The following is a 27,998-nucleotide window of genomic DNA, read 5'->3' as shown; positions in this document are numbered from 1 at the left end:
GGCCGGGCGGTGCTGTGAGGGTGTGGTGAGCGGGCGAGGCGGCGGCAGGAGCGGCGGCTCCGCTCGGGTGCTCTGAGGGATTCCCCCAACACCTCTGCCCCGGCCTGTGTGCGTATTCTCCCGGTGCCTTTGTCTGTTTCCCGCGCTGAGGGTGTCCCGGCTGCCCCCAGCCCTGTGCTCCCGCTGTGTGTTGCAGGCGAGGCGATGGCGGAGGGCCCCCAGCAGCTGCTGGAGGTGTGCGGGCAGAGGCTGTCCCGCTTCCTCTCGGACGCCCAGCACAAGCACCTGGCCTGGCTGCGGGAGGTGGAGGAGCAGGGCATGAGGATGCTCAAGAGGTAGGGGCTGCCCTGAGGGGAGCGTGTGGGTGCGCTTGGGAGGGCTGATGTGGGCGCTGGGGGAAGCGATCTGTGCTCTGCCTCTTCTGCCTCGCAGCAGCTTCAGGGATGAGCCCATGCTCTTGCCCAAAACGCCGTCGCAGAGGAGGAAGCTCAGGAAAAGGCAGTCGTCCTGGATGAGGGAGGAAAACAAGGAGCTGAGCAGGAGGAGGTAGGTGGGTCAGCTTGCTCTGGCTCTGCCTCACGGTGTTGGGATGAAACAAAACAGTGCTTGCATTCCCTGAGTTATCACAGGGGCACATTGGGGTTGCTCACTGTTTGATTCTGGCGAGAGTTTGGAATAAAGTTGGCTGCTTTCCTTCACTTTTTTTTTTCCTGGTGGTAGTTAAAGAATAATAAACACTTTATTTTCTTGTCTGATTACTTTTGGGTTTTGTCTCACTGGGTTTGTGTTTTGGCCTGAGGTTGCTGCTCTTGGTGTTCACTCCCCAAGCCTCTGTATCAGTGCCTGGAAAACTTGGGAAAGGGATGTGTTCCCAGCACCATGTCTGAGTTGGCAGGCAGGGAGACTCCAAGGGTTTGTGGAGGGACTGAAGTGGAAAATCCAAGTGATTTGCTGAGAGCCCACGCCACTTTTAAAGCTGCCCAAGCCTGATCCATTGGTGTTTTAGGGCACTGGAATCGTGCTAACTGTGGTGAGAAGCCCACAGGAGGAAGAGTTAGAGGTGGGAGACTGTCAGGAAGCAGACATGGAGAGTGGGGAGAGCAGCAGGAATAGCGGGAGCGTGGGAGGTTTGAGTGTGTGCAGGGAGAGCAGGAAAAGCAGCACTGCGGATGGGAGCAGGGAGAGCTCTGGGCCCTGCTCTGGGTGCTCAGGTCATCCCTTCTCCAGGGGAGCAGCCCAGCCAACTCCTGCTGGTGTTTCCCCTCATTTAAACTTGGTTTGGGAAGAGCTGCTGATGCAGCCAGGCCTGTCAGCAGGAAGGGGACACGTTGCGTGTCCCTCTGTAGGTGCTGTTCTCTGCCACGTGCTGCTCCCAGGGCAGGGTTTAAACCCAGCTCTTGATGCAGGGCTGAATACACCCTTCCCTCTGCCATTTCTGCACACCTCGCTCTGCCTGTGTGGCACAGCCCTTGTGTGTGAGCTCCCAGCTGGGCTGTGTCCGTGTGCCTCTCCCCAGGGACAGGATGGGCTGTGAGAGGCAATGGTGGAGTGGAGAGGGAGCAGCAGCTTCACTTTTACCCCTTCTGCTTTTCCCTCTGCAACTTATCTGGGAGCAAACAACTCCTTCATCGTTCCCTTCAAAATTCTTTTCCCTTAAGGTTATCCAGAAGGAGGAGTGGTGTCAAGCTGCAGTCTTCCAGCCTGAGCTCCCAGCAGTGCCTGAGGCAGGAGCAGCCCCCGAGCCCTGGCTGTGAGGGGCAGGATGTGTCTGTGTCCAGCTGTGCTCCGGGATCTCAGGCTGCCATCGCACCCCAGCGCCCCGCTCTGCCCGGGAGGCAGCCTGAGGAATCACATCTGGAGTGCCAGGAGTGTCCCCAGGGTGCTGCTGGGGGTGATGCAGCCCTTCCAGCAGTTTTGGGGGAGCAGCTGCCTGAGGTGGATGCAGCAGATGAGCTCCAGGAGGTCCCTGTGCTCCTGGCTGAACAGCCAGGAAGGGATGGGGAGCAGGACCCCAGGAGAGCCAGCACCTCCACTCCCAAGGCTGCTCAGAATGGTGACCCTGCTGCACTCCAAGGAGATGCATCTCCTCGAGGCCTCGAGGCCCTGCTCTTCCAGGACTCCCCCAGTAAAAGCGCAGCACAGAAATCCAGGACGCGCCGCCGGAGCGGGCTGGGCGCCCCCCGCAAGAGCCATAGGGCTTCCCTGGCAGAAAAGTGCTCCCTGGCCAGCAGGAGGGAGAACATGATCCGGAGATCCATCAGCAGGGCCAGGAAGGCAGCAGCACGAGAATCCTCCTCGGCCTCCAGCAGAGTGAGCTGTGAGTCCCTGCACTGCTTCCATGTGGGAATAGAGCGGTGTGGAGTGGCTCATCCCTGCCTCCAGCTCCCCCAAGTCTCCTTGTCCTTGTGGGCTCCTGGGGTGCAGCTTCAAGGCAGCAGGGGGAGGCTGGGAGGCAGGTTGGGATTGGGTAAAAAGCACAATTGTGGAAGGGAGAGCGTGGCCAGGCTGGTTCCAGCCACGTGGGCCTCTGGATCGGGAGAGACTGCTGCATTCCCCGGGGAAGGGCTTTAATTTATGGCATCTGCCAGCCCTCCAAAAAATCAATAAGGCTGAAAGTGCAGCCCTGAAGTTAGGCTGCAATGGGCAGAGGAGCTCAAATGCTTTTTGGGCAAGGATAGAAGAGACTCAAACTAGCTGTGTCACCAGAGGAGCAGGGGTCATGGAGCCCAGGCTATTCCCGTTAGCTCCAAATCCCTTGTATCAGCTATTCCTGCTGCTCCTGACAGGGTCTGGCTGTTTGGGCTTTCCAAAGCCATTGCTGCTGCAGGCAAATGGGCTGTGGTGGAGCATGGAGGCCTCTGGAATTCAGCTTTGTCAGCCTTGAGTCACGCTGTATCCAGGCATTTGTTATAACACTTGCAGAGAAGGGGTGTGATGGGGGGGTGGAATGAGCCTGGAACCAGCCCAAACCCCCTGGATCCCTGCACCAGAGCGTGCAGGGAGGCAGGAGCTGCAGCCAATGGCCTGGGAATGCTGGCTGTGACACAGGCAGCTGGAGCAGGCTGCAGGCAGCAGAGCTCTGCCTCAGTGCTCTGCCTCCCCAGCCCACTCCAGATTCAGTGGCACTTGAGGGAGGTGTGGTGCTGGTGGGGAAAGCAGAGCACTCCATGTTCCTGGGAGGAAGCCTGAGCTCTTCCATGTGCACCCTGTGGCTGTTGGGAGCTTGGGAGCGAAATTCCCAGCTCCACTTGGGCTTTCCTCTCCAGGTCAGAGCTCCTTGGAGGCCTTTGTGGAAGAAGATGTGACCAGCAGCACAAGGTGAGGGTGCCATCTAAGGCAGGTGGGAAGGGATCCCAGCATTCCCTGTGAGGACACTCTGGGGTGGCTTTTCTGTCACAGATTTTGTCAGGGACGGCTCAGGTGTTGCTGTCACTGGGGCTGGATGAGATTTCAGGTTGTGCTGTTCAGGCACAGTGAGACTAAGTCCTTCACTGGGGTGGCTGGTGGTGTGTCCTGGGGTTCCTGGAATTCCTGGCTGCCACTAGCCTGGCAATGCTGGTGGCCAGTCAGGTCTGCTCTGGGGAAGGGACAGCCCAGGGTTGTCAGAGTCCCCTTCTTTCCTGCTACTGGGGCCCAAGGTGGTTATGGGGCATTCAGCAGCACAGTGGGACAGTCCCTCAGAGGAATTTACAGCCCAGCCTTGATGTGCCTGGCTGGAACAGCCTCTGGATGTGCTTAGGAACCTGCACCTTCCTTGGAGTCCCATGTGCTGCTTCCATCACCTGTAACTCGCCTTCAGAGAGAATTTAAATTATTAAAACACCTTTTCCTTCACAGGCCTGAGCTGGAGCCAAATTCCCCGAGGGAGAAGGTGAGTTCCAAGGAATAACCCCAGACTGTGTGGATGCCCTCTTGCTGAGTCAGCACCTTTGCTGAGGCTGTCACTGGATGCAGGGATGTGGCCAGTGTCCCAAAACCAGCCAGCACAGCCCTCACTGGGAGGGAAGCAGACCCCACCTGAGCAAGCAGCTGGCTTTTCCAGGGCAGCAGCTCCCTGGTAGCCTCGTTCTTTGGAGCAGCTGTGCTAAGGGAATGCTTGTCCCCTTTCCCTGCAGGCTCCTGGAGATGTCCTTGTTCCAAGCACAAGTCCCCGAGCTGCCAGCCCTCCTGCACAGCACCTGTCCCCTCTGGAGGAGCAGGCAGGGAATGCTGCAGGTAACTTCCAGGTGGTCTTGCTTTCCTTGCATGAAACCCTGAGAACACACAGACCTCGGGGTCAGAGGGAGCATTCCTGGGAAATAAGGGGTTTGTGTTGAAACTGAACCACTTCTGACCAGTCAAGGAGGTTTTCCAGGTCAAGTTTGGACCTCCTGAGGAGGTGAGACATCAGTTAGGTGGGCAAGGACATGTGAATGTGTCCAAGATGTGAGACAAACACTGCCCTGTCCAGCTTCAGTCGGTACAATGAGTGAGTGGGGACATTTGGGAAGGAACTCCTGGAGCTGGAGTCTTGCAGAGTGTCATGTTCTTTCCCTCTGGGGTTGCATTATGTGAAGATTTAGAGGTCCTGATTATTTTCTGTGCCTCTGAGCAAGAAGAAGGAGTTGGGGGGATTTTTTGTTCCCTGCGATCTGGAGGATGTGACAAGCAGCTGGAGCTGGAATGGAGGAAGGAGTCCCTGCAGGGAGTTGGATGCCTCACACATGGCACTGACTGCAGGTTTCTCCACAGGAAGCCATGCAAATCCCAGCAGTGAGCCCCAGAAGAGCCAGGAACAACCCCACTGTGCCAAGCCCCTGGAGAGCTCCTCCCGCATCTGGTAGGAGACCCTGCAAGGAGCAGGGATGAGCCAGGGGTCTGGAAGGACTTGGGTTTAGCATTTTAAGTTGTTTGTGCTAAAAAAGGTGTGAGGGGGGTTCTTTCCCTGCCTTCCTCTCCCAAATTCCAGTAGCTCTGAAATCTTCTTTGGCCAGATCCTGTGTCTTGGAAGTCCCTTGTGGCTTTTGGAGCCTTCTTTGGGTCTGGGACTGGGGAGGAGCACCTGAGGTCCTGCACAAGCCAGCAGAGGTGCCCTAGCACAGTTCGCTCAGAGCTGGGAGGTGACTTCAAGGGCTCTTGGGGTGCAAGTGACTGACCTGGTTATTTTTGTCTGTGTGAGTGTCTGGAATACATGACCTGACTCCTGGAATACCTGATGTGTCTCCTCACTGTGTGTTGCTGGGGAGGTTTTGGGAGAAAGACGTAATAGCCAGTAAATCCCTCTGGAGAGTGTGACAGCCACTTCATGTCCCTCTTGCTGATGCCACCAGGATGAAAGGCTGCAAGCAAGCCCTGGGTGTCCTGTGGCACGGGCAGCAGACGGGGGGCAAGGTCCTTTCCCCTTTGGATGAGAAGCACAAGTCCTTGGCAAACCAGGCTCCGTCAACCCCCTCTCCGGCCAGCAAGGTGAGTGGTGCCACAGCCCTGTGCCCCCTGTCCCAGGCAGGCCCTGATCTCCCTCCCTCTCTCCCCTCAGGCTGTCAGGCCACTGAAGAACTTCCTGCAGGGACAAGGGGGTGGCATCAAGGACTTCATCAAGCGTAACACTCCCACCCGGTCCCACCTGAAGGTGCGTCATGTCTGAGGGGTGGGAGGAGAACGGGCTGCATGTGCTGGGAAGGGGAATTCTGGTGTTACTGCCAAACCTTTAATTGTGTTTCTTATGCCCTTTCTCTGCAGGGAGACTTTGTTGTAAGTATGACACCTTATCTGTGGGGCTGACATGCTGACCACACTCTCCCCTCGTGCCGATGTCCATCAGCCCTGTGGCTACACCAGCGGTGAGGTGACAGGATCTCTGTGCAGGTGTGTTCTGCTGGGATTGGGCACTGCTGGGAGCTTCTGGCCTCTGAGCCAGGCTGCACTCTGCTTCCTCTGCACCATTTTCCTGGCTCCTGGGACAGGTGGTCACCTACAGCAGGGGTGTGCTGTTTTTTTCTAAAGCTATTCTCTGCAGCTGAAGGACTGAGATTTTTTCTTCTGTACTGCTTGCACTGGATAATCCCTGTTGCCAAATATGCATTTTCTCCCCATCCCGGTGTCCAGATGAATGACTCCAACAGTGACTGTGTGTACCAGGCTGCCTGAGGGGAGTCACAGCCCCCAGCACCTGGTACAGTCTGAGCTCTTCTCCCTTCAGGAGAAGGAGAGGCAGAGGCTGGAGAACCTCCGGAAGAAGCAGGAGGCTGAGGAACAGAGGAAGAAGAAAGTGGAGGAGGAGAAGAGACAGCGTCAGGCAGAAATGAAGCAGTGAGTTGGGCTCCTTTCCCCCTGCTCTTTCCTTGGTCAGCACAGACTTGTCTTGTGCTTCCCACCTGGAATGAGCACTTTGGGAGCAGGCAGGGCTGACGGGCCCCTCTTGCCCACGCTGCCCAGGAAGAGGGAAGAGCGCCTGAGGAAGGCCCTGCAGGCTCGAGAGCGTGCAGAACAGATGGAGGAAAAGAAGAAAAAGCGGGTGGAGCAGAAGATCCTGCAGAGTGATGAGAAGGTGAGAAGGCTGAGTGGGCTTTGGGCCTCTCCAGCAGCTGTGAGACCAGGAGCTGTGAGCAGGGCAAGCTCCATGCATGCCAGAATTCCTTCTGACAAAGGGAGGCTTTTGTTCTCCATCCCTCTGCGCATTCTTGTTGGGACAGGCCCTGTTCATGCTGCTCTGTGTTCAGGGAATGTGGCAGCCCCTGCCTGCCCTGGGCACAGCCCTGCAGGTGACAGCCACACCTTGTGCTTGGCCTGGAGTGTGTGACTCAATAGGGGGTGCATTTGGGTCAGGTTTGGGTTTCAGAGCCTGACCTGGCCTTCTTTGGGAGGGCAGGCTGCCAGTGCTGCTGCTCTGTTATGGCTGTGAAGGGCTGAGGGAGCTGTGCCCTGAGGACCCAGAGCCTGAGCAGCCTCTGGGTGAGGCCTGGCTGCTCATTTTGGGCTGGACTGAAGGGACCTTTGGAAAGGTCAGCTTTGGAAAACAAGGAGTCATGTTCCTTTCAACCCTTCCCAAACCCTAAGTGGACAAATGCACACCCACTGCTGGGTCCTCAGTCTCCTTAGGATCTGGGGTATCCCAAGCTCCAGACCTCCCTCCAAGGCTGTGAAGTGTGTCCTTGGAGCAGTGGAGCTGACAGGTGTGGCTTTCCCCATTGCACATCTCACAGGTGAGGGAAGAGAAGGTGGCAGAGGAGCGGAGCAAGAGGAAAGGGTCCAAGAAACACGGGGAAGCTGAGGCACGGAAGCAGAAATCCCTGAGAGGGGTAAGAACAACTCAGGACCCTCCTGCACATGGAAAAGGACAGGGACAGCAGGGACCTGCTGTATTGGTGTGGCTGGTGGGATAGGGACAGGTCACTGCCTGCTTCTGCAGGGATTTTGGGGTGTGGGCTGCCAGATCTCTGTCCAGGCAGCTGATGTTGGGTTGGGGCACAAGGGAAAAACATTCCAGCTGCTGGAGCCTTGCAGGGTTTTCATCTTGTTTCTTCAGGAGGAAAATGAGCAGCAAGAACCACTGCAGAAAAGAAGAGAGGATGAAGTGAAGGAAAGAGGGAAAACAGTTTTGGAACTGAAGAACCTTCTGGAGCAGAAACAGCTGGGACAAGCGAAGGAGAGGTGCGAGCCGGTGCCTGTCCTGAAGGAGGGAATTTGCCACGGCCTTGGGGAAGCAGTGGATGTAAATGTGATGCTGCACCTGGGCTCTGTGGCTGCCTGGAGGTTGGGGGGCAGGAGCAGGAGGCTGTGAGAGGGGAGGGACAGATAGACATGCTTCCCTCTCTAAATTCTTTCTTTTCTCCCAGGTATCCCAAGCAGCGAGGGAAGGAGAAACCCCCCCAAGCACAGCAGGAGCCAGCAGCATTGGCTGGCAAGGCCACCAAGGTGGGGTTGGAGTGTTCTGGGAGCAGCCTCTCTACATACAGCACACAGCCTGGGCTCAGGATCAGGTGTTTTCCAAGTGCTGTGTTGCTGGGATGTTGTTTAGAGGATCACATGCAATAAAGCTGATGATGGTTATTGTACAGAGGTGCTGTGCAGGAGCAAGCCAAGGGCTGGGGGTTCCCTGGCTCACAGGTGAGCCTCAGCCCTGTCCTGGTATGGTGACAATCATGAAATGGCACTTGGAAGAACACCTCAAAGAGCATTCACTGATCCTGAAACCAATGTGGAAATTAGAGATTTATTAATGTTTTACTGCCACATTTCCTCATTGTGCCCTAAGGATGTGACCCCCCCCAAACCTCAGGTGCCACATGGCTCTGTGTCACTTCATTTGCACTCACACAAAGAACACCGGGGCTCTAAGTCAGGGTTGTTGGTCTTGAAATATCACACTAACATTTGCTTTCACTCTCTACTCCTAAATTCATTGCTTCATTAGTGAAAAATCAATGCCCCAAATGGTTCTTCCTCTTCAGGATCAATTCTTCCTCCTGTGTGGGCTCCTGCTGCACTCCTTCCCTCATTCCCTGGCACTTGGATTCTTTTGTGCTGTATAAATTTAATTTAAGGTCTGAATCCTTCCTGTGCTGCCAGCAGCAGGGCCAGAATGAGTATGGCAAAGCTTTTCCAGGCAGGAGAAAATGGCTGAGCAGCACAGGAGGGGAAACTCTAGGAGAAATGGTTTGGGTCAAAAAGGAACTTCAGCAGCTTTTTTTTTTTTTTTTTTTTCCTCTTTATTAGGGGAAACAAAGTCCCAAAGAGCTGCCTCTCGGGCCTGGGCTGGAGAAAAGATACGAGCCACCAGAATCCTTTTTCCCAGCTCTTAATATCTGGCTTCAAGCAGAGAGGGTGAGTGTGGGCTCCAAAGAGCCAGGCGGGACCTGAGCAGAGACAGGAGTGGCTTTATCTGGCAGTCTTGGATTTGGGGTTATTTGTGCAGAAGAAGCCACGGGGGTGCTGAGGGCTGGATGTTGCCGGAGCTGCCAAGAACACAGCTCTGTGTCAGATCTGTTCTGTGTGAGTGAGGAATGACTTCATTCCCGTGTCTTGCAGGAGGCTGACGGTCAGCAGCAGCCGAGGGAGGAGAAAAAACCCATTCCACCAGCAGCCCCTGGGACACGGCCGAACAAAGTCAAGGTGAGCCCTGACCCCAGCACAACCCAGCACAGCCCTCGGGTGGCCCCCGCCTGCTGTGGCTACTTGGCCCCCGCGGCTCGGAGCCACCGCAGCGCTCGGCACAGGGAGCCCGATGGAAAACCAAGTGGTTGGAGGCGGAAAAGATGCTGGAAGCGGCCACGGGAGGGCAGCAGGTCCTGAGGCGACGTCCCTTTGGGAGCGGCCCTGGGCAGCCAGGCTTGTGCCAGCCGCAGATGCGGAGCCTTGCATGGGCAGAGAGCAGGAAAGGCTGCTCGGAACTGGGCTGCAGCGCTGTCTCTGCCGGGAATCTGCTCTGGGCTCCGTCATGGCTGTGTCAGAGCTACAGCAAGGGAAAACCAAAGGGTTTAGGTGCAGAGTTGAGTGCTGGGACATGCAGAGTGTGCCTTTCCCACGTTTTTCCACAGAAAACAGGCGGGGAGGGAGTGTTAAGAGCAGGTGTCAAAGCATGGAGCCCAGTGACAGTTCTGTGTTGGTTCAGGATTTGGGCACTTTGGGGCTCTGGTGGCCATCCCAGCCATGGAAGTGCTGCTCCCCTTGCTCATCACTGCTCTCTGCGTGGTTTCAGAAATCCCTCTCCACATCCTGCCTCGGCTCCCTGAAGGGTGCTCCAGAACCAGCATCACCCCCAGCCAATGAGAACAGCTACGGGCTGGATCTGAACAGTGACGACTCCACAGATGATGAGAGCAACCCTCGGAAGCCCATCCCTGCCTGGGCTGATGGTAGGTGCCAGCCCTGGGCTGGCTTCCTTTCCCTCCTGCCCTGGAGCTTTCCAGCCTTGCTTGGAGCCATCCCAAAGCGCAATCCAGGAGTGTATGCACCTCTGGCAGCTCCCAGCTCTGTGTGCTGGGGGAATCAGCACTGCTTTCTGAGAGTGCTCAGGGGCTGAGGTGAGACCAGAGTCCTCTGAGAGGAAAAGGAGCACATCTCCTGAGGAGAGAAGCAGGGTGTGGTGGCAGTGGGATGTGTCCCACCCCTCCTGCACAGCTGGTGGCTCTCAGAGGGGAAGGGGAGTGCCGGCCCGCCCGAGGCACAGCCGTGTGCTGTTCCCATTGTTCCCACAGGGGCGCAGCTCCAGGAGGCCATCGTGCACCAGTACTACCACCCCGTGGACCTGGACGCGCTGTTCGGGGCCATCCCCAGCCCCAAGCTGGAGGACATCTTCTACAAGAACAAACCGCGCTACTTCAAGCGCACGAGCTCGGCCGTGTGGCACTCCCCGCCCGGCCCCTCCTGCACCCTGCAGAGCTGAGCCGAGGCAGCCAAGGTGGTTTCTAGGGTCTGTGTTCTACTTACCCTCTACTGACAGTTTTAACTTTTTATTCTTACTTTTGTACAGAAATAAAGTTGTTTATTCAAGTCCAGCTCTCACTGGGTGTGTCTCCTTCCCCATACCTTGGTGGCTGTTGCTTTTGCCTTGCAGAAATCACAGTTACTAATCTGCAACCAGAGCCATTTCCTAGTCTGCCTCATTTCCTATTCACTTAGGATATTCCCTTGTACAAGGAAGCTTGGAAATTGCTTTAAGGAAGATCAGGTTTTTAAATCACTGAGGGGCTAATGTTCTTGTAACCCTTTTTTTAATATTTACTGTATTTATCTATACTGTCTTAATTATCTGCAATTCCTTTTCCTTCAACAATTCCTGTGCACTCATCTTAGTCTGAGCCAGAATCTTCTTCCTGCCATTGGAAAAATCTCCCTGGACAATTTAAGCAGTGGCTAATGCCTCCTCACCCTTTTTTTCTAATGGGAAGAGGAAGCCCAGGCTCAGCTCTGGATCCTGTTGTGGCAGGATCAGTGGGACAGCCTGTCTTGAGCAGGAGCTGGGTTGATTTGGGAAGAGTGAGGGAGGGAATGGTTCCCCAGGGATCTGCCAGTGTGGCAGCTTTGACCCTCCCCTTAGCTGCAGAGCTGCACCCATCCCACTCCTTCCTTCTTCCTTGCCCAAGCCTGAATGCACATGGATTGATGGGAGCAGGGATGGATTGAAACAGAAAAGGCTCTGGCTGTAAAGTAGATTTATGGAGCCAGAATCCCTGGAGCCCTCCTGCTGCTCCTTCCACAGAAAGGGGCTGTACTTGGAGCACTCGGTCCTGGAGCCAGTGCTCACCCAAGAGGACTTTTGTCCCAGGAATGCTTTTTGGAAGGGATCAGGCACAGAGTTCATGGGTAGGGTGAGGAGGACAACCAGGCTCCTTCCCACCCCAGAGGGCAGACTCTATCCCTTGGCTTCCTCAGGGCTGATGCCCCACAGCACCCTGTCCCCATGGCCACCTCCACAGGGGATTGGGCAAGGAGGACACAAAATCTGCTGCAGCCCAGCACCAGTCAGGACCATTTCCCAGTTTCTTTGGTGCCGGTGGAGCCCGGAACAGTGGGGGAGTGGAAAAAAACCTCGGCGCCAACAGCTGCTGGCAGGGCTGTGCCGCCAGGCTCCGGGCTGAGCGCTAATGAGGTGTCTGCGCTGCCGCTGGCTCTGCTCGGCTCCTGGAGCCCGCTGGGAGCCCGGGCCCCTCGCTCCAGGAGCTCCCAGGAGCTTTCCGGGAGCTGGGAGCAGTGCTGGTTAATGCCACCCCAGGAGAGGCGGCTGTGCTGTCTGGCTGCCAGCTCCGCACCAGGGAGGATCCATCCCATGGGATGTGGGGAGCAAAGAGCCCCCCAGCACCGGCATCGGGCTCCAGTGCCAGCTGGAAAAAGGAGCAGCTCCATGAAATCAGCAGGAGAGAATTAAGCAGGGATCCCCTAGACGTGGGCGGGTTGGATGTGGAAGTGCCTCCTTCCTAGAAATGCTGGAGCCATGGTGTTGCACCATTCCCGGAGCAAACCGTGGGCATGCCTGTGATCCCAAAGGGCCATTCTCAGGTGGGAGGGGGCAGGGGGCTCACCCCACTGTGTCCCTCCATACGGAGAAGGGAAAGGGAATGTTTCAGCTTGCGTGAAGCAAAATAATCCGTGTCAACCTGAGGCATTTTCCAGCGCTGTGAGCACAGCAGGAGCACAGGAGGGTGACAGTGCCCCCTGAATCCCAGCAGTCCCTTTGGATCCTAGAGCTCCCCTTGGATCCCGGCTGCCTCGTTTCTCCCCTCTGCCACCACGTCATCTGTTTCTGTTTTCAGTGCCTGGGAACCCCTGATTCACCCCATCCCACGAGGATGCTTCCCGGGGCCGGGATGAGTGTGGGAGGGCTGGGGATCGGGGCAGGGGAGCAGGATGGAGCCCTCTTCCAGCTCCATCCCTGCCGGCTGCCTGGGCCGTGCGGGTGCGGGTCCCCTGGCCTGGGCAGGGGGTCCCTGAGGCGGGGGCACCTCCGCCCGCCGCTGTCTCCCCGGCTCGGCGGCTCCGCATCCCGCTCTCCTGTTGCTCAGAGATGTGGAGGCAGTTGCTAAGAGACACCGACACGTCAGTATCTGGCCCTAAGGAAAAAAAGAGGAAAAAAAAAAAAAAGAGACAGAGAAAGAGAGAGACAAGGGAGGACGAGGAGGAGGAGGGGAGGAAGGAGGTGGGGAAAGACCTGCTCCCATCGCCGGGCTCGCAGCAGCCTTGGCCGCCGCTGCCGAAGCCCAGCTCCCGACTTGGCGGCCTCCGGGGTGTGGCCGGCCACCGGGGACCCCAGCATCACCGCCCGGAGCCCCCCACATCGCCGCTCGGGAGCCCCACATCGCCGCGGGGAGCCAGGCCCTGCTCCCTGCCTGGGCAGTGAGTACCCCGGGGCAGTCCGGCTCACCGGAGGGGTCGGGGCGCTGTGGGCATGGGCAGTGACCGGGCTAAGGTGGCTGCTGGGAGAGGATGGAGCTGGGGGATGCAGGCGAGGGAGGATGGAGCAGATGTGGTCAGGGGGTGGGGGGCGAGGGCAGGCCTGGGGGCACCCGGCTGGGTGCTGGGAATGGGGATCTTCCCCCGGGAGAGAGGCGGGGAGGGTGTGCCTGGCACCGGGCGCAGCTCGTGGTGGCGGGGGGCCGTAGAGCAGCACCTCTGCTCTGGCCACCACCAGCCAAGATGGGCTGGCCAAGGTCAGCAGGACTGGGGGGGCCCTCTTCTGCCTGGAATCCCGGGGCGACGCTCGGAGCAGCGCCCCTGGCCCGGGGGGCACGGGGAGGCTGCGGGTGCCCCCGAGGCCACCCCGGGCCGCACCAGCGGGGCGAGCGGCCGGCACCGCTTCCCCCCTCTCCTCTTCCTCGCAGGCGGCCCGACGCCGGCCCCGCCGGTGCCCCCGGAGGGGTTGGCGCTGCCCCCCGGATGCCGCCGGGATGCCGGGAACGTCGCTGTGACCGCCGCCAGCCCGGCCCCGCGGCCGGCCGCCGGCAGCCCTGGGCGTGAGCGGGCGGGCGGGATGGCCCCCGGCGCCCCGTGAGGGCCGCGGCCGCGCGGCCATGCTGCTGGGCCCCTGGCTGCTGGCGGCGGCGGCGGCCGTGGCGGCGGCGGGCGCGGGCTGCCCGGTGCTGTGCAGCTGCCGCGGGCAGGCGGTGGACTGCAGCGGGCAGCGGCTCTTCTCCGTGCCCCCCGAGCTGCCGCTGGACACCGGCAACCTGAGCCTGGCCCACAACCGCATCGCCAGCATCCCGCCGGGCTACCTGGGCTGCTACGGGCAGCTGCGCGCCCTCGACCTGCGCAACAACTCGCTGGCGGCGCTGCCGGCCGGGCTGTTCCGCGGCGCCCGGCGCCTGGCGCACCTGGACCTGAGCTACAACAACTTCAGCCTGGTGCCCGCCGACATGTTCCGCGAGGCCAGCGCGCTGCTGCGCCTCGACCTCAGCCACAACCCGGGGCTGCGCCGCGTGCACCCGCAGGCCTTCCGCGGCCTGGCCCAGCTGCGCGAGCTGGACCTCAGCTACGGCGGGCTGGCCGCGCTCAGCCTCGACGCCCTGGAGGGGCTGCCCGGCCTCGTGGGGCTGCGCCTGGGCGGCAACCCCTGGCTGTGCGGCTGCGCCATGGAGCCGCTCCTCAAGTGGCTGCGGGGCCGCATCCAGCGCTGCTCCTCGGGTAGGTGCCGCCGGGACCCCCGCGCCCCGTCCCGCGCGGGGTTGGTGGCCGGGCTGACGGTGTCCCTGTGTCCCGCAGATTCGCAGCAGGCGGAGTGCTGGGCTCCCCCCGAGGTGGCGGGGGCCCCGCTGCTGTCGCTGACGGAGGAGAGCTTCCAGGCCTGCCACCTCACGCTGACCCTCGACGACTATCTCTTCATCGCCTTCGTCGGCTTCGTCGTCTCCATCGCCTCGGTGGCCACCAACTTCCTGCTGGGCATCACGGCCAACTGCTGCCACCGCTGGAGCAAGGCCAGCGAGGACGAGGATGTTTAGGGACCGCCGCTGCCGCCACCGCCGATAGACCCCCGCCCCGGCCACCCCCCGGCCCGGCCGCCCCCGCGGGGACACCAGACTGTGCCTTGTCCGCGTCCCCTCCGCCGCCCCCCGTGCCGGGGTGGCCCTCGAGACGCCGGGGACACCAGGGGACAGCCCTGCTTCCTTTTGCCCCAAAGTGGGGAGTTTTTGCACCCCCCATCACCGTGAGCTTGGACCCCCTCCTGTGCTGGTCCCACTGCCCAGGACTGGTTGAGGCAGCGATTTGGGAATCCCGTGGGAACCTCCCCACCTCTGCCTGGGAGAGACAGAGGACAAAGTGTGTGTGTCTTGGGAACCACCGCCACTCTCTGGAGATCATCAAGGAGATTCCTGCTTTCAGCCCCAAAGCAGCACCGCCGGAGCCCCCCAGATCCTGCACATGCTCTCCAGCCTCCCCAAAAATCCAGCGGGGCAGGAAGACACCCAGCTCCTCACCACCATTCCAGGGCATGCCTGCACCTTGCTGCTGACATCGGGATGTGCTGGAACAGCACCGGGACCACCGAGCCTGGCAGTGGGATGGGCTGTGACATCTCCAGGGGATGGCATTTCCCAAGGGTGGCACCTTCCAGGGACTGCATCTCCCAGAGATGACATCTGCCTCCTCTTCGGGGACAAACTGGGCACCAGTGTTGCCCGCCCTGGGGGAGGTTTGGGAGGTGGAAGGAGCTCTAAAAAGGAGAAAAAAAGGAAAAAAAAAAAGCAGAAAGCCAACGACCCTCTGTCCAGCTGGGATGGCCATGTCCCCAGTGCCTGTGTCACCTGTCCCTGGTGTCTGTGTCACCCTGTCACTGTGGGAGCTCATCAGATGGGGATCAGGGCTGGGGTCACCCGGGGGCTGCTTTGTCCCTTCCCCTGTCCCCCGTGGAGGCTGAGTGCATGGGGAGGGGGGTTTGGTTTAACCCCAGCCCACCCCAAAAGGGCTCCTGCTGCACCCCAGCCCCAGCGCTGCCCCCGGGAAAGGGAACTTGGCCTCTGCCTTCTCTATTTTGTCTGGGGTTTTATTATTTTCCTTTCAGTGAGTCCAAGAACCCCCCTGCTCCACACCTCCTGCACCCCCACAACTCCTGCACCCCTGGACCAGACATATGGGCATGGAGCATCCACCTGCATCCCACCAGCTCCTTCCTCTGCCTCACCTCATCCTCTTCTTTTTGTATTTATAGTTATGTTTTGTTTTCCTTCTCTTTTGATTTTGTTCTTTCTCTATTCCTTTCCTTTCCTTTACCTTTCCTTTCCTTTCCTTTCCTTTCCTTTCCTTTCCTTTCCTTTCCTTTCCTTTCCTTTCCTTTCCTTTCCTTTCCTTTCCTTTCCTTCCTTTCCTCGCCTTGTCTTCTATTTCTTTTCTTTTCTCTTTTCTTTTCTTTTCTTTTCTTTTCTTTTCTTTTCTTTTCTTTTCTTTTCTTTTCTTTTCTTTTTTCTTTTCTTTTCTTTTCTTTTCTTTTCTTTTCTTTTCTTTTCTTTTCTTTTCTTTTCTTTTCTTTTCTTTTTTTCTTTTTTTACTTTTATTTTCTTTTTTCTTCTTTCTTTTCTTTTTCCTTCTTTCTTTTTCTTTTCTTTCTCTTTCCTTTTTTCCTTTCTTTTCCTTTCCTTCTTCTCTCTTCTCCCCCGACCCCGCTCTTTGTACGTTTTGTAACCGCGGGTTTTGTACCACGGGGCACTTTTTCAGCGCCAAACCTCGACAATAAAGAGTGTCAGCGCAGCCGGGGCCGGGACACGCGTGTGGCGGGGGGACACCGCGTGTGTGTGACGGGGACATGTGTGTGACGGGGACATGTGTGTGACAGACCCAGCGTGCGTGCGGCGGGCACGGGCAGCGTCCCGCAGCCTGCAGAAGGCATCAGCCGCGCTCTTCCCTCCAGCGCTTCCTGTTATTCCTCCGGCAGCATCTCCCGGCCCCGGCGGGGCCCAGCTGTGGCCGCCGGGTCACCTCCGCGTCCCCCCCTCCCCGGGACCCCCTCCGGGCGGGCGGGGGGACGCGGGCCCGGTCCCGGAGCCCAGAGGTCGGGCAGCAGCTGTGCCGCGTCCGGCCGCGCTGCCATGGGGGCAGCGCCCAGCCCGGGGCACCCCCGAGCCCTGGCATTGCCCTGCCATCCCTCTTTCCTCCCAACACATCCATCCATCCATCCATCCATCCATCCATCCATCCATCCATCCATCCATCCATCCGTCCATCTGCATAGTACAGTCCCACCTCCCATCCCAAACCTCCCCCACACACCAAAACTGCCCCCCCAATCTTTTCCGCCCCTTTTCCTCTCTCTGTCCTTCCCCTCTGTCCCCTCCTCGGTCCTGCAGGGTCACACCAGACCTTCGGGGGTCCCCTCATATTGCGGGGGTGGGGGGGTTGGACCGGCCCCCTAAGGGGTCACCCGGGACTTGGCACGGTGGGGACACACCGAGGCAGGGACTCCCCCGAAATGCCACCCCCCGGCAGCCACCCCACAGTGACAAAAGTTTCTGAGCCCTGGGTGTGGTGCCAAAGCTTTCCCGCGGCTTTGGCAAATCCGAGTTTTCCCGGCACAAACGGGAGCTGCAGCCCCCCCACCCGCGCGGTCCCCCCCTCCGTTTGCTTTGGGGCGGGAGGTGTGAAGGAACCCGAGCCGGGCTGTAAACACGGAGGTCACTTCAAAGGGGACGCCCGGGGACATCCTTAGCACCACCAGATTATTTCGGCACCCCCGGGCGGGATGCGAGGCGGGGGGAGGTCGGGGGGGCGAACATCCCGTTTGGCAGCTTGGAAAAGCGCAGGGGGGGAGAGCTGCGGTGGGGACAGGGGGGGCTGTCCCCATCCTCACCCCAGTTCCTGTCCCTGGTGCCTCCATCCTCCCCGGAGCCCACTTTTACTCCCTGTGCAGAATAATCTCTGTTTTCCCAGTGTCACATTCCCACAAGCACGGTTTGGGGAACCCCGGCCCTGCAGAGCCCCCAAGGCATCGCATTGTGGGGTTTGAGGGCACCCATGGTCCCTGAGGATCACAGCCACCCCCCACTCCCCAGCCATCCTTTCCAAGGATGCTCCCCATCCCCCCGAGCCTGCTGTCCCCCTCTATCTTCCCTCCTCATCTTCCCCAGGCACTCTCAGGAAGGCAACACCTTCCTTATCTTCTTCCGACGGGTGGTCCGGCTCTGCTGCCCCTCACCCCCAGCTCCGGCCTTGTTATTTTCTGGAGTGTCCCTGCATTTCTCCCCAGAGACTCCTCAAGCAAACATTTCCCTCCTGGAAGGGAAAGGGAAATCTCCAAGACGCGGATAGAAAGTCGGCAGCTCCGTCTCCGCTGGCCGGGCGCCTGCGGCCATTTCCGCGCCCGGCGGCCGAGCCGGACGGGGGGAGGCGGCAAAGCCGGCACCCCCACAGCGCCCGGGTGTTTGGGGGTGCGGAGGGATGGAGGGAAAGGGGGATGGAGGGATGGAGGGATGGGCAAAGGGAGGGAGAGGAGGGAAAATCGTAGAACCGTCAGGGTTGGATGACACCTTTGCGATCAAGTCCAACCATCAACCCAGCAACGCCCCTGTCACCCCAAAACCATTAACCCACGGATGGACGGATGGATGGATGGATGGATGGATGGATGGATGGATGGATGGATGGATGGATGGATGGAGGAGGGGACTGATGGATGAGAGAAGACATCCCGGGGTCTCTCCAGGCTGAGGGAGCCTGGATGGCACTGGAATGTAAACACACTTTGGGACGTGTCCCTGGATGCAACATTCCCACTCCTCAAGCCCCTCCAGCCCTCAGACCAAACCAAATCCATCTGGAAACTTCCCAAAACCCTCAAGGAGGCTCCCACCCCTCCAGCTGGGGGGTTGCAGTCCCCAGCCCCGTGGCCACCCCCTCTGTTCCCTGTCTCTGGACAAAGGACTGTCCCCACACGGGGAGACTGTGGGCGGTGGCCCCCAAACACGGTGGGGGCCGGCAGGAAGGCGGAGGCAGCTCCCCCCCGACGGGAAGCATCCCAAGGAACCCAGTAATGATCCCGCATCCTTTCCAAGAGAGAACAAAGGCTGAGGAGATAGCATAGTTCATCACCGATAAATGAAGGATGTAAATAGCAAATAGGGGGAAGATTTATTTCGAGCAGAGCCTCAGGAAGCGGCGGGGGCTGGGGTGAGGCGGGGGGGGGGGAAATGGGACAGGAGCCATTTGGTGGCTCATCCAAATCCTGCTTGGGGTGAGCCGGGGTCCTGCCCGGTGCCCAAACCTCCCATCAATGCCCAGGGGGTCCCGTGTCCCTCTTCAAACCCTGAGGGTCCCGTGCCCCCATCCCTCAGGTTTGAGTGTTTCACAGCACCAAATCCCGTCTGCACTCCCAGGTGAATCACACAGGGCTCGTCCCAGCCTCAGATAAGGAAAAGAGCCCCAAAATGGGATTTGGGATTTCAGTGCTGCCGCCTGATACAATCACGGCTGGGGGGCTAGGGCGGGCAGGTGCCCACCCCACGGGGTCAAACACCCCCATCCCGCCGCTGCAATGCCCCGAAGGCTTGGGATGGAGGTTTTCCTGCGGTTCCCAAAGTGCTGCAGAGGAAGAGACCAGAAGAATCCTTCCCAGGCAGAGATGCCCCACAGTGCACACTCCCGCAATACACACACTGCCCCCTCGCTCATGGACACCCCCCATCCTCCATCCCCCCACCCCTCCATCCTCCCTTCCACCACATCCCCCCGGCCCCCCGAGGGAACTGCGCACACCCCGCTCCTTTTTTAACCAAAATTCATTTATTTGTCACAAAACGCAAAGCCCTGGGGGTGCCGGGGTAGCCGCCCCCGCCTGAGCCCCCCAGGGGCTCCTCCCCGGCCGTGCCTCAGTTTCCCCTTCCCGCGAGCAGGGCTTTCCAGCGGGGGATCCCCAAAGCAAGCCAGGCTTCGGGGCGAGGCGCAGGGGGTGCTCCCCCCGAGTAGACCAGCTCGGGGGGCGCCGGGGGCGGTCGGGGAGGGGCTCAGGAGCGGAAGAGCGTCTCCTGGGTGGCGGGGTCCAGCTTGCCCCCCGGGCCGGGCCCCCCCTTGCCGCCGGGGGGGTGGCTGTGCCCCGAGGAGTAGCTGGCGGAGCGCTCGGGGCCGGGGCCGGGGGTCCGGCAGCACAGGAGGGCGGCGCAGGCGTGGCGGAAGCGGGGGTCGAAGAAGGCGTAGAGGAAGGGGTTGAGGCAGCTGTTGATGTAGGCGATGCCCGTGCAGTAGGGATGCAGGTTGTTGAGGAAGGTGTGGAAGGCGCAGGACCAGGGCAGCACCTCCAGGTCCATCAGCACGTAGAGGGTCTTGACCAGGTGGAAGGGCAGCCAGCAGCCCCCGAAGGCGGCCACCAGCACGGTGATGATGGTGAGCAGGCGCTTGCGCTTGCGGGGCCCCTCGGCCCGCTCCCGGCGGAAGTGAGTGGCCACGGTGCGGGCGATGAAGAAGTAGCAGGTCAGCATCACGGCGAACGGGGCCACGAAGCCCAGGGCGGTGGAGGAGAGCCCCAGCCCCACCTCCCAGGCGCCCTCGGTGCCCTGCGCCGCCAGCTCCCCGTAGTCCATGTAGCAGGTGATCTTGGTGTCCCCGCCGATGGCGGCCGCCCGCCGCAGCACCAGGGCGGGCAGGGCCAGCAGGGCGGCCAGCAGCCACAGCAGCACGGTGGCCAGCAGCCCGCTGACCCGCGAGCGCAGCTTGGCGGTGGCCAGCGGCCGCACGATGGCCAGGTAGCGGTCGAAGCTGAGGCCGGTGAGGCAGAAGACGCTGGCGTACATGTTGACGAACACCAGGTAGCTGCTGACCTTGCAGGCGGCCGTGCCGAAGGGCCAGTGGTAGCCCAGCCAGGCGTAGGCGGCCCACAGGGGCAGGGTGACCACGAAGGTGAGGTCGGCCACGGCCAGGTTGGCGATGAAGGTGTCGGCCGAGCGCCGGCGGTCGCGGCCGCCCTTGAAGACGGTCCAGAGGACCAGCCCGTTGCCGGTGGTGCCCAGCAGGAAGACCAGCAGGTAGATGGTGGGCAGCAGGGCCAGCGAGGGGCCCCACTCCGCGTACTCGCAGTCCGTGTCGTTGTCGAAGCCGTAGGTGTAGGCGTCCGTCGCCTCCTCCATCCCGGCGGCGCTGGGCTCCGCTCCGCTCAGCTCATCCCGGGCTCGCCCGCTGCTCCGGCCCCTGGAGCGAATCCCACCGCGTTACCTCCCCTTCCTCCTCCTCCCCGCCCTCCTCCTGGCGGGGACGGGCAGGACAGGGCAGGAGGCAGGGCCGGGGGGAGCCCCCGTGGGAAACTTCGCAGCTCCCCCCAGCTCCATCTGGCTCCTGCCCGGGGGGTTTTGCCGAGCTCTCACCCGCGTGTCAACGCGCCCACCCCCGAGATAACCCCGGCCCGCCACGCCCGGGGGGTTCGGTCGCCCACCGCGGTGGCGCTGGGTGCTGGGACCCCGCTCTGGGGCGCTCAGGGACGGGGGGGCTTCAGCCGGCATTTGGGGTTGCACCTCGGGGCGCCGCATTCGGCGCCGGGGTGTCACACATCGGGGCGGCATTTCGCACGGGCGGTGTCACATCGGGGGGTTGGTGTCACACTGGGGGGAGTGGCACCGCCGGGGGGGGAGGGTGTGCATTTGGCATTTTGCATTTGGCGCTTGGGATTCCCCGTGTTGCTGCCAGCGGTGGCTCCGGGGGGTCCCCCAGCGCCGGGCCCCCACTTTGAGCTCAACGTGCCGAGGAGATTTATATATTTACCAGAAACCGAGGGGGGTTCTGGGACCCCCCACGCTGTAAAAAGACCATTTTAGGGCAGCAGCTGCCGCAGGACCGGCTGCCACCGGAGCTCTCGGTGTGTCCCAGCTCCGCGGGTTGCTCACGGAGCCGGACAACGCTGAGCCAAGAGGGAACAAACTTCCCCCACTCCACAAATAAACATTGGGGGGAGGAGGGAAGACCCCCGAGGTGGTCTGGGATTGTCCCATGGGGGCTGAACTCTCACAGTTCCAGCTCTGGGGAAAAGAACCGAAGAGGCCGAGCGGGACTTTGCAGAGTGAGGTCTGAAGAGCCCCAAATCCCCCGGGGCACGCCGGGGGGCCTGGGCTGGGGCTGCAGGGGGGGAATAAGCCCGGGATGGGCTGTGGGAAGGGGCAGGTTAACACCCGAGTGCAGGGACAGAGACTGGGGGGGGCACAGAGCCCCCGGGACCCCCCGCCGGCTGAGTGGGGCCCTTCTACCAGCAAAGAGGTGTAAAGGAGGGGTTGTGGGGGGAATTCGGTGGCTGAAATGGGGGGGGAGAGCTCACAGGAGCCTCCAAAATGAGGCAGTGTAGGGGGGAAAGGGGCTGGTAAGTGGGGGTGCAGGTTAGGGGGCCCCGGGGGTGGGGGCACCGAACCAGAATCCAGAGCTGGGAGAGCAAACCAGGGCTGAATCAGGCTGGAGATAAGGAGCGATCCCGTATCTCAGTGCCGGGACAGCCGGCATGCGGGGAGAGAGGTATTAAACCCAGAAACTGCTGAAAGTGGTGGCAGAACCGCCAGGGTGCCCAGTTCCCGTTAAAATCCCAAGCTGGAATGAGGAAGGGCCGGAACCCCGCAGTCCCCAGCGCAGACACGGCTCGAGCCTTTCCGCTAATTAGCCACATTAACGGGGAAACACCGGCACTGCTAATGAGCCCCCCGGGATGGCAGCGAGGCTCCCCGGGCTGCTCCCGCCCTGGCCGGAGCCCCGTTAATGAGCAGGACCGCTAATGAGCAGCTCTATTAATGACTATTAATAACGCTCCCAGCTATCTGTGTCCTAATTGGAACTCGGCACAAGTATCCATTTCCAGCCGCCATACACGAATCCGTTTCCAGTCTCTCCCCTTCCCAAAAACTGCGGGTTGTTGTCCCTGCCATCCCCTCGCTGTCCGGGAAGCTGGGATGGCTCGTCCCCGGTGCCACCCAGGGCGTCCCGTTGGAGCCCCCCAGGCTGGGTTTGCGCTGGCCACGGGTGGTGGGTGGGTGGCCAGGGCTGGGCTGATAAGGAATCCGTGAGGCTGATAAGGAGCCCCGCTATCTGCAGTGGGGGAGGGCAGGAGCCGCTCTCGCTGCCCCGGGCACCAGCGGGGGGCTCCGGGACCCTCGTTCGCCATTCCCAGGAATGAATGAGCCCCAGGACTCGGCACCAGCGGCTCCACTGGGAGCAAGCCAGGCTCACGGCTCCCTCCGCACTGGCTCTGCAGGGGGATTGGGGTGGGAGCCCCACGGAATGGGATGAGGAGCCGGACCTCATCCCCGCCACCCCGGGCAGGAAGGGCAGCCTTGGCCCTGCACGAGGAGGATCCGGGAGCTTCCTCCCAGTCCGCAGAGTTACTCACATCCGACCGAGGAAGTGACACCCCTGGGGCACAGCTCCGTCCCTCCGTGCCCCTGCCACGGGCTCCTCCTGTTGGCAGCGTCCCCCGCCCCAGGGACAGCACCCTGACCCCTCTTCCCTCTGCTCCAGCACCCCAACCCTGCCCGTCGGCCCCCCCAAAACCGCCCCGCGCCCCCCCAAGGCTGGACACGGGTGGGTCCTGCGAGCCACGGGTTTATTGGGGGGTGCAGCCCTCGGCGTGGGGTGACAGGGAGGTGCTGGGAGAGGGGTGCCCTGGGGGCAAGGGACAGGGCTGGGGCACCTCCTGGAGACACTGGGATGTACTGGGACAAGCCGGGGTGGGCACTGGGGCCAGTCAGATGCTGTAGGGGCTCACAGGGGGAGCCCTGGAGCCTGATGGGGGTCCCGGTGAGCCCCTCAGCGGGGTGGACAGGCTGGGGGGCTGCCCCATGGCCCCCCCGGCTAGAGGCCGAGGGAGAAGGTGCCCGAGTCGGTGGATTGCTTGTCCCGGGAGCAGGTCCCCAGCGCCCCGGGGGGACACGCTGAGGGGGTGGCGGGCACGCCGGCCTCTGACACCTGTGGGGCAGGCACTGGGTGAGTCCCTGCAGCCGGGGGGGCCGATCGAGCCCCCCGGAGGTGTCCCCATCCCCAGGCAGCCCGGCCCCATGTCCGACCTCCTCGAACTTGCGGGCCTTGTAGTGCTCGGCGCCCTTGAGGAAGTTGAGCAGGATGATGTCGCACAGCACCGTGCCCTGGGGACAGCAGCGTTGGCTGGGAGGCCCCGCTCTGTGGAGCACCCCCAGACCCCCACAGAGCCACCCTGCAGCCGTGCTGTGTCCCCACGCCCCGTGGCCGCGGGGTTTCCCCCTTGTGCCCTCAGAGGTGTCACCACCCCGGGGCTGAGTGTCCCCAACTCACCACGCCGATGGAGGTGAAGGCAGCCACCGTGTTGATGAGGGTGGGGACGATGCCGAACTTCCCGGCCTGGGGGAGCAGAGCCCTGGTTGGCCGGAGTCCCCGAGCCCCCCGTGACCCCGCGAGCGCCCGGCCCCACACGTACGCTGCCATACACCAGGACGTCAAAGCGGATCCCGAAGGCCTTGATGAGGGTGCGGCGCTCGGAGCCGTCGGGCCAGCGGTAGTACCTGGCGTGCCTGCGGTGACACGGGGACATGGGGACAGCCGCCGTGCCAGGCAGGGCACGCCCCTGTGTGTGTCCTGGCCGTACCTGAAGTTGTATCCAGGGGCAGGGGTCCGGGCCAGGCTGTCCAGGCGGGTGAAGGAGTAGCGGGGCAGGCAGCGCTCCCAGGCCCGGTCCAGGTCACACACCCACCCGATCTTGATCCCCAGCACCCCCCCCTGCCCCAGCCCTGCATCAGCACCACGGACCTGGCCCCATGGCGCCAAGTCCCCACAGTTTCACGGTCCTGCATCCCACGGGCCTGTGCTCCATGTCCTATGGACCCACATCCCACATTCTCATCTCCCCACGCTCCACATCCCCCTGCATCCCATGTCTCACATCTCCATGTCTGTACACCCCATGTCCCCGTGTCCCACATCCCAAACCCCATCCATGTCCCTGTGTCAAGCCCCACAGCATCACTCTGTGCTCCTGTATCCCCATGTCCTGTTCCCAACACCCCTCATCCCTGCATCCCGTGTCATGCAAGCCCATGTCCCCATCTTCCATGTCCACATCCCACCACCCCATATCCCCCCATCCCATGTCCCCATGTCCAATATCCCATGTCTGTGTCCCCAAATCCCACGTCCCTATGCCCTTACATCCCGCCTGCTTGTACCCCTGTGTCTCCACACCCACCCATTCTCCCCCCGTGCCTCCCGTGTCCCCCGTGTCCCCGCTCACGGTGGCAGCCAGCGCGGGGAAGTCCTGCCCAGCCAGACGTGCCACGTCCCCCAGGCGCAGGATGGGGCACAGGGGCTGCAGCTGTGGGTGGAAGCGACACTGGCCCAGCTCCGCCCCGCTGCCAGGGGGTGGCAGGTTGGTCCTGGGGACACAGGGGGACACGGGGGACACGGAGGCGTGTGCCATCAGGCAGCAGTCTGGGGTTCATGGACCCCCATCCCAGTGTCCCCCCACCATCTTGTGCCTGTGTCCCCGTCTCCCCCGTCCCCGTGTCCCTGTGTTACCCCACCCCTGTCCTCATGTCCCCCCGTGTCCCCCCGTGGCTCGTGCCACTCACTTCTCAAAGCCAAAGAGCGGGAAGCGGATGCTGTTCTTGATGAGGAGGGTGAAGTTCTCAGCTTCCAGCATGACGGGGCTAGAGGAAGGGGTGGTGACACTGAGCACATGGCAGGGGGCACGTCCCCTGCTCCTCCCTGTGTCCCCCTGGCCCCACTTACACGTCAACGGTGTCCACCTCGGGCGGGCACCAGCCCTGGATCTCGCAGGTGCGCAGGGTCGCGTTGTAGGGGACGCAGCGCCCTGTCAGCAGCCCTGGGACCCCCAACCCTGTCAGCACACCCAGCACCTCGGCCCCCTGAGCTCTGTCACCACCCCTGGGACCCCTCTACTCCGTCAGTGCCCTTGGGGACATTCCTGAGACCCCAGACCCCCGTCAGCACCCCTGGGACCCCCGAACTGCTGTCAGTACCCTCGGGAGCACCCCTGAGACCCCAGACCCCCATAGGCACCCCTGGGATCCCCGGACCACTGTCAGCACCTCTGCCAGCACCCCTGAGACCCCAGACCCCCATCAGCACCCCTGGGACCCCCGAACCGCTTTCAGTACCCTCGGGAGCACCCCTGAGACCCTAGACCCCCATAGGCACCCCTGGGACCCCCGGACCACTTTCAGCACCTCTGCCAGCACCCCTGAGACCCCAGACCCCCATAGGTACCTCTGGGACCCCCGGACAGCTCTCAGTACCCTCGGGAGCACCCCTGAGACCCCAGACCCCCATAGGCACCCCTGGGACCCCTGGACTGCTGTCAGTACCCTCGGGAGCACCCCTGAGACCCCAGACCCCCATAGGCACCCCTGGGATCCCCGGACCACTTTCAGCACCTCTGCCAGCACCCCTGAGACCCCAGACCCCGGTCAGCACCCCGGGGATCCCTGGAGCCCCTTTGGCACCCCTGGGACGCTGAACCCCCGGCTCCCCCAGACCTCCAGCTCCCACATCAGAGCCCCGGGCCACCCCCAGCCCCCTGAGCCCACCGAGGGTCCCTCACTCCCGCCCACGGTGGCACCCCCCGGTCCCTCGGCGCCCGGAGCCCCCGTTCCCAGCGGATTCCCTCACCGTTGCTCGTGCCCGGGCTCAGCTCCCGGCAGTCCCGGTCCGCCGAGCAGTGGAACGCGGCTTCGCTCTGCGGGGCGGGGGTCAGCGGGCGGGGGGCTCATCGAGGGGTCCCCCCGAGCGCCCGCTGCCCCCCCGCACCTCCGGGCACACGCCCTGCGCCTGCTCCTCGGTCCGGATCTGCTTGGTGACCACCACGAACACCGAGGTGCCCTGCGGGACGTCGTCGCTGTCACCCGACCCGTCCGGGGGAGGCGGGGGTGGCCCCGCGCCCCTCAGCGACCCCTCCGGTCCCCGGTCCTCACCTGGGGGGGCGTGACGTAGTCGGCCGTGTCCATCACCTGCCCCGCGTAGCGCCCCACGCCCTTCACCTTGGTGACCACGGAGGACTCGATGGCGGTGTCCCGCACCTGGTACGCTTTCTCATGGAGGAACACCCAGCTGGGACAGCACCGCGAGTGACGCTGGGGACAGCCACCCCCGGACACCAGCGGCACCCCCCGGGCCCCTGCTGCCTCTCCCGGCACCCCCGGACCTTCCCGTGAACGCCGGTCCCCGACAGCCGCTCGTCACCCCCCGGCGGTGGCTGCTGTCACCCCCGGGAGCACTCGGGGACAGGGACCCCAGAGCGGGTCATCCCCTTCTGTCATCCCCTGGGGCCGAGCGGCTTCTCTGCCCCTCGGTGTCACCCACGCTGTCCCCTTCCCGTCATCCATCCACCCGAGACGCCCTCCTGGCTGTCCCCCTTGTGTCACCCGTAACGACACCTTGCTGTCCCCATCATGTCACCTGCGCTGCCACCCTCCTGTCACCCGCACCGGCACGCTCTCTGGCTGTCCCCCTTGTGTCCCCCGCACCGACATCCTCTGTCCCGCCTTGTCAACCAGGCTGTCCCCATCGTGTCGCCTGCTCCGGCGCACCGGAATTCCCGGCGCTGACCCCTTGTCACCCGCTCTCCCGTCCCTCCTCTGCTCCATCACCCCCTGACCCCGCACCGCCGTCCCCTCGCTGTGACCCCGCTGCCACACGCCGCCACCCCCGGGTGTCCCCTGCAGCAGCCAGCGGCAGTCCCCGCGCCGGGAAGGGGCTCGGGGCTGTGTCCCGGGGGATGTCCCGGGGCCGGTGTCCCGCGGCTGCCGGGGGGGCTCACCCGACGAAGTAGGCGAGGATGAGGAGCTGGACGCCGCGGTTGACGACGCCCACCACCCAGCTCTTCACCACCACCGACTTGGTGGTCTCGTAGGAGAAGAAGTCGCTCACCCAGCGGGTGCGGGGCCGCGGGAGGGCCATAGGCGGCGCGGGGCGGCGGGCAGGGCACGGCGGGGCTGCGGGAACCCAGGGGGATGCGGGGAGGGCAGGGCGGGGATGCGGGCAGTGAGCGGGGATGCGGGCAGGGCAGGGCGGGTGCAGGCAGCGGTACCGGCAGCGGTACGGGCAGGGGCGCGGGCACGGTGCGGGTACCGGAGGGTGTGGGCAGCACCCGCAGGGGTGCGGGCAGCGGGGGCGGTGCGGGCGGGCGGAGGCGGGGGCAGGGCGGGGGCCGGGGGCGGGGGCACGGCCCGGGGGGACGGGAGAGGTCGCCCGCCCGTTCCTGGGGGGATGGAGGGGTACAAGCAGGGTCCTCCCCCGGGCTCCCCATGGGGTCCTTCCCCTTCCCTCCCAAAGCGGGGACCCATTCGGGCACCGGGAGCCCCGCCCGGGGGTGCACGTGGGGGGTGCGCCCCGGACTGGGGGTGCCTGGTTTGGGGGGCACACCCCGGCACGGGAGCGGGAGGGGGGTGCCCCGGGCGTGCGGTTTCGGGGGTGCCCCGCTCTGGGCCGCCCCATTGTCCGGTTCCAACACTTTGGGGAGCCCCGGGATTGGGGGGAGGGTTGTCCCCACGCCAGGTGACGTCACGGGGCTCGCCCCGTGCTGGCCAATGGGGTCTCTCCCCCCTCTCTCTGTGGTTCTGGGCGGGGCACAGCGGCGGCAGGGGGCGGGGTCTCGGCCG

General features: G+C 62.4%; 4 protein-coding genes across 6 annotated transcripts; 2 read left to right on the top strand and 2 right to left on the bottom strand.

Annotated features, from left to right (window-relative positions):
• The first annotated feature begins 1 nt into the window (after position 1).
• On the top strand, positions 2-10,954 carry LOC135303650 (inner centromere protein-like). Of its 2 annotated transcripts, none has more exons than XM_064425714.1 (20): positions 2-108; positions 197-335; positions 436-546; positions 1,659-2,317; positions 3,267-3,318; positions 3,838-3,871; positions 4,116-4,215; positions 4,732-4,819; positions 5,310-5,445; positions 5,516-5,608; positions 5,719-5,730; positions 6,179-6,288; positions 6,415-6,526; positions 7,182-7,277; positions 7,505-7,629; positions 7,815-7,893; positions 8,695-8,802; positions 9,007-9,090; positions 9,677-9,833; positions 10,176-10,954. In XM_064425714.1, the coding sequence occupies exons 2-20, from the start codon at positions 205-207 to the stop codon at positions 10,361-10,363; spliced, it is 2,475 nt and encodes an 824-aa protein (XP_064281784.1). In that variant the 5' UTR covers positions 2-108; positions 197-204; the 3' UTR covers positions 10,364-10,954. The 2 variants fall into 2 exon arrangements, with proteins under 2 accessions (XP_064281784.1, XP_064281783.1); XM_064425713.1 differs by having other exon boundaries at positions 433-546.
• Positions 10,955-12,579: 1,625 nt separating this feature from the next.
• Positions 12,580-15,782, top strand: LRRC55 (leucine rich repeat containing 55). The gene is made up of 3 exons (XM_064425711.1): positions 12,580-12,810; positions 13,296-14,094; positions 14,173-15,782. The coding sequence occupies exons 2-3, from the start codon at positions 13,485-13,487 to the stop codon at positions 14,406-14,408; spliced, it is 846 nt and encodes a 281-aa protein (XP_064281781.1). The 5' UTR covers positions 12,580-12,810; positions 13,296-13,484; the 3' UTR covers positions 14,409-15,782.
• A 3,374-nt stretch (positions 15,783-19,156) lies between these two features.
• APLNR (apelin receptor) lies at positions 19,157-20,571 on the bottom strand. Its single transcript, XM_064422620.1, has one exon. The coding sequence runs from the start codon at positions 20,511-20,513 to the stop codon at positions 19,398-19,400; it is 1,116 nt and encodes a 371-aa protein (XP_064278690.1). The 5' UTR covers positions 20,514-20,571; the 3' UTR covers positions 19,157-19,397.
• Positions 20,572-22,981: 2,410 nt separating this feature from the next.
• On the bottom strand, positions 22,982-27,946 carry P2RX3 (purinergic receptor P2X 3). 2 transcript variants are annotated; one of them, XM_064425709.1, is made up of 12 exons: positions 27,158-27,946; positions 26,313-26,448; positions 26,149-26,220; positions 26,011-26,077; positions 25,111-25,204; positions 24,951-25,028; positions 24,614-24,755; positions 23,972-24,102; positions 23,804-23,897; positions 23,662-23,727; positions 23,418-23,495; positions 22,982-23,319 (listed from the first exon to the last, which is right to left on the bottom strand). In XM_064425709.1, exons 1-12 carry the CDS (start codon positions 27,832-27,834, stop codon positions 23,206-23,208), a joined length of 1,749 nt encoding a protein of 582 aa, XP_064281779.1. In that variant the 5' UTR covers positions 27,835-27,946; the 3' UTR covers positions 22,982-23,205. The 2 variants fall into 2 exon arrangements, with proteins under 2 accessions (XP_064281779.1, XP_064281780.1); XM_064425710.1 differs by having other exon boundaries at positions 23,804-23,888.
• Positions 27,947-27,998: the final 52 nt, after the last annotated feature.

Source organism: Passer domesticus, chromosome 6, assembly GCF_036417665.1.
Source record: "Passer domesticus isolate bPasDom1 chromosome 6, bPasDom1.hap1, whole genome shotgun sequence".
Taxonomy (NCBI): Eukaryota; Metazoa; Chordata; class Aves; order Passeriformes; family Passeridae; genus Passer; species Passer domesticus.
The sequence above is the reverse complement of the archived record's forward strand: the minus strand, read 5'-3'. Positions and strand labels throughout refer to the sequence as shown.

Coding starts and splice junctions, on each gene's coding strand:
- APLNR (XM_064422620.1), bottom strand. CDS start 20,513: ATGGAGGAGGCGACGGACGCCTACACCTACGGCTTCGACAACGACACG.
- P2RX3 (XM_064425709.1), bottom strand. CDS start 27,834: ATGGGGCGGCCCAGAGCGGGGCACCCCCGAAACCGCACGCCCGGGGCA. Junction 25,029..25,110: donor GAGGTGGACACCGTTGACGT/GTAAGTGGGGCC, acceptor CCCTTCCTCTAG/CCCCGTCATGCTGGAAGCTG. Junction 24,756..24,950: donor CCGCTCTTTGGCTTTGAGAA/GTGAGTGGCACG, acceptor CTGTGTCCCCAG/GACCAACCTGCCACCCCCTG.
- LRRC55 (XM_064425711.1), top strand. CDS start 13,485: ATGCTGCTGGGCCCCTGGCTGCTGGCGGCGGCGGCGGCCGTGGCGGCG. Junction 14,095..14,172: donor CATCCAGCGCTGCTCCTCGG/GTAGGTGCCGCC, acceptor TGTGTCCCGCAG/ATTCGCAGCAGGCGGAGTGC.
- LOC135303650 (XM_064425713.1), top strand. CDS start 205: ATGGCGGAGGGCCCCCAGCAGCTGCTGGAGGTGTGCGGGCAGAGGCTG. Junction 2,318..3,266: donor GGCCTCCAGCAGAGTGAGCT/GTGAGTCCCTGC, acceptor TTTCCTCTCCAG/GTCAGAGCTCCTTGGAGGCC. Junction 5,446..5,515: donor CCCCCTCTCCGGCCAGCAAG/GTGAGTGGTGCC, acceptor CTCTCCCCTCAG/GCTGTCAGGCCACTGAAGAA.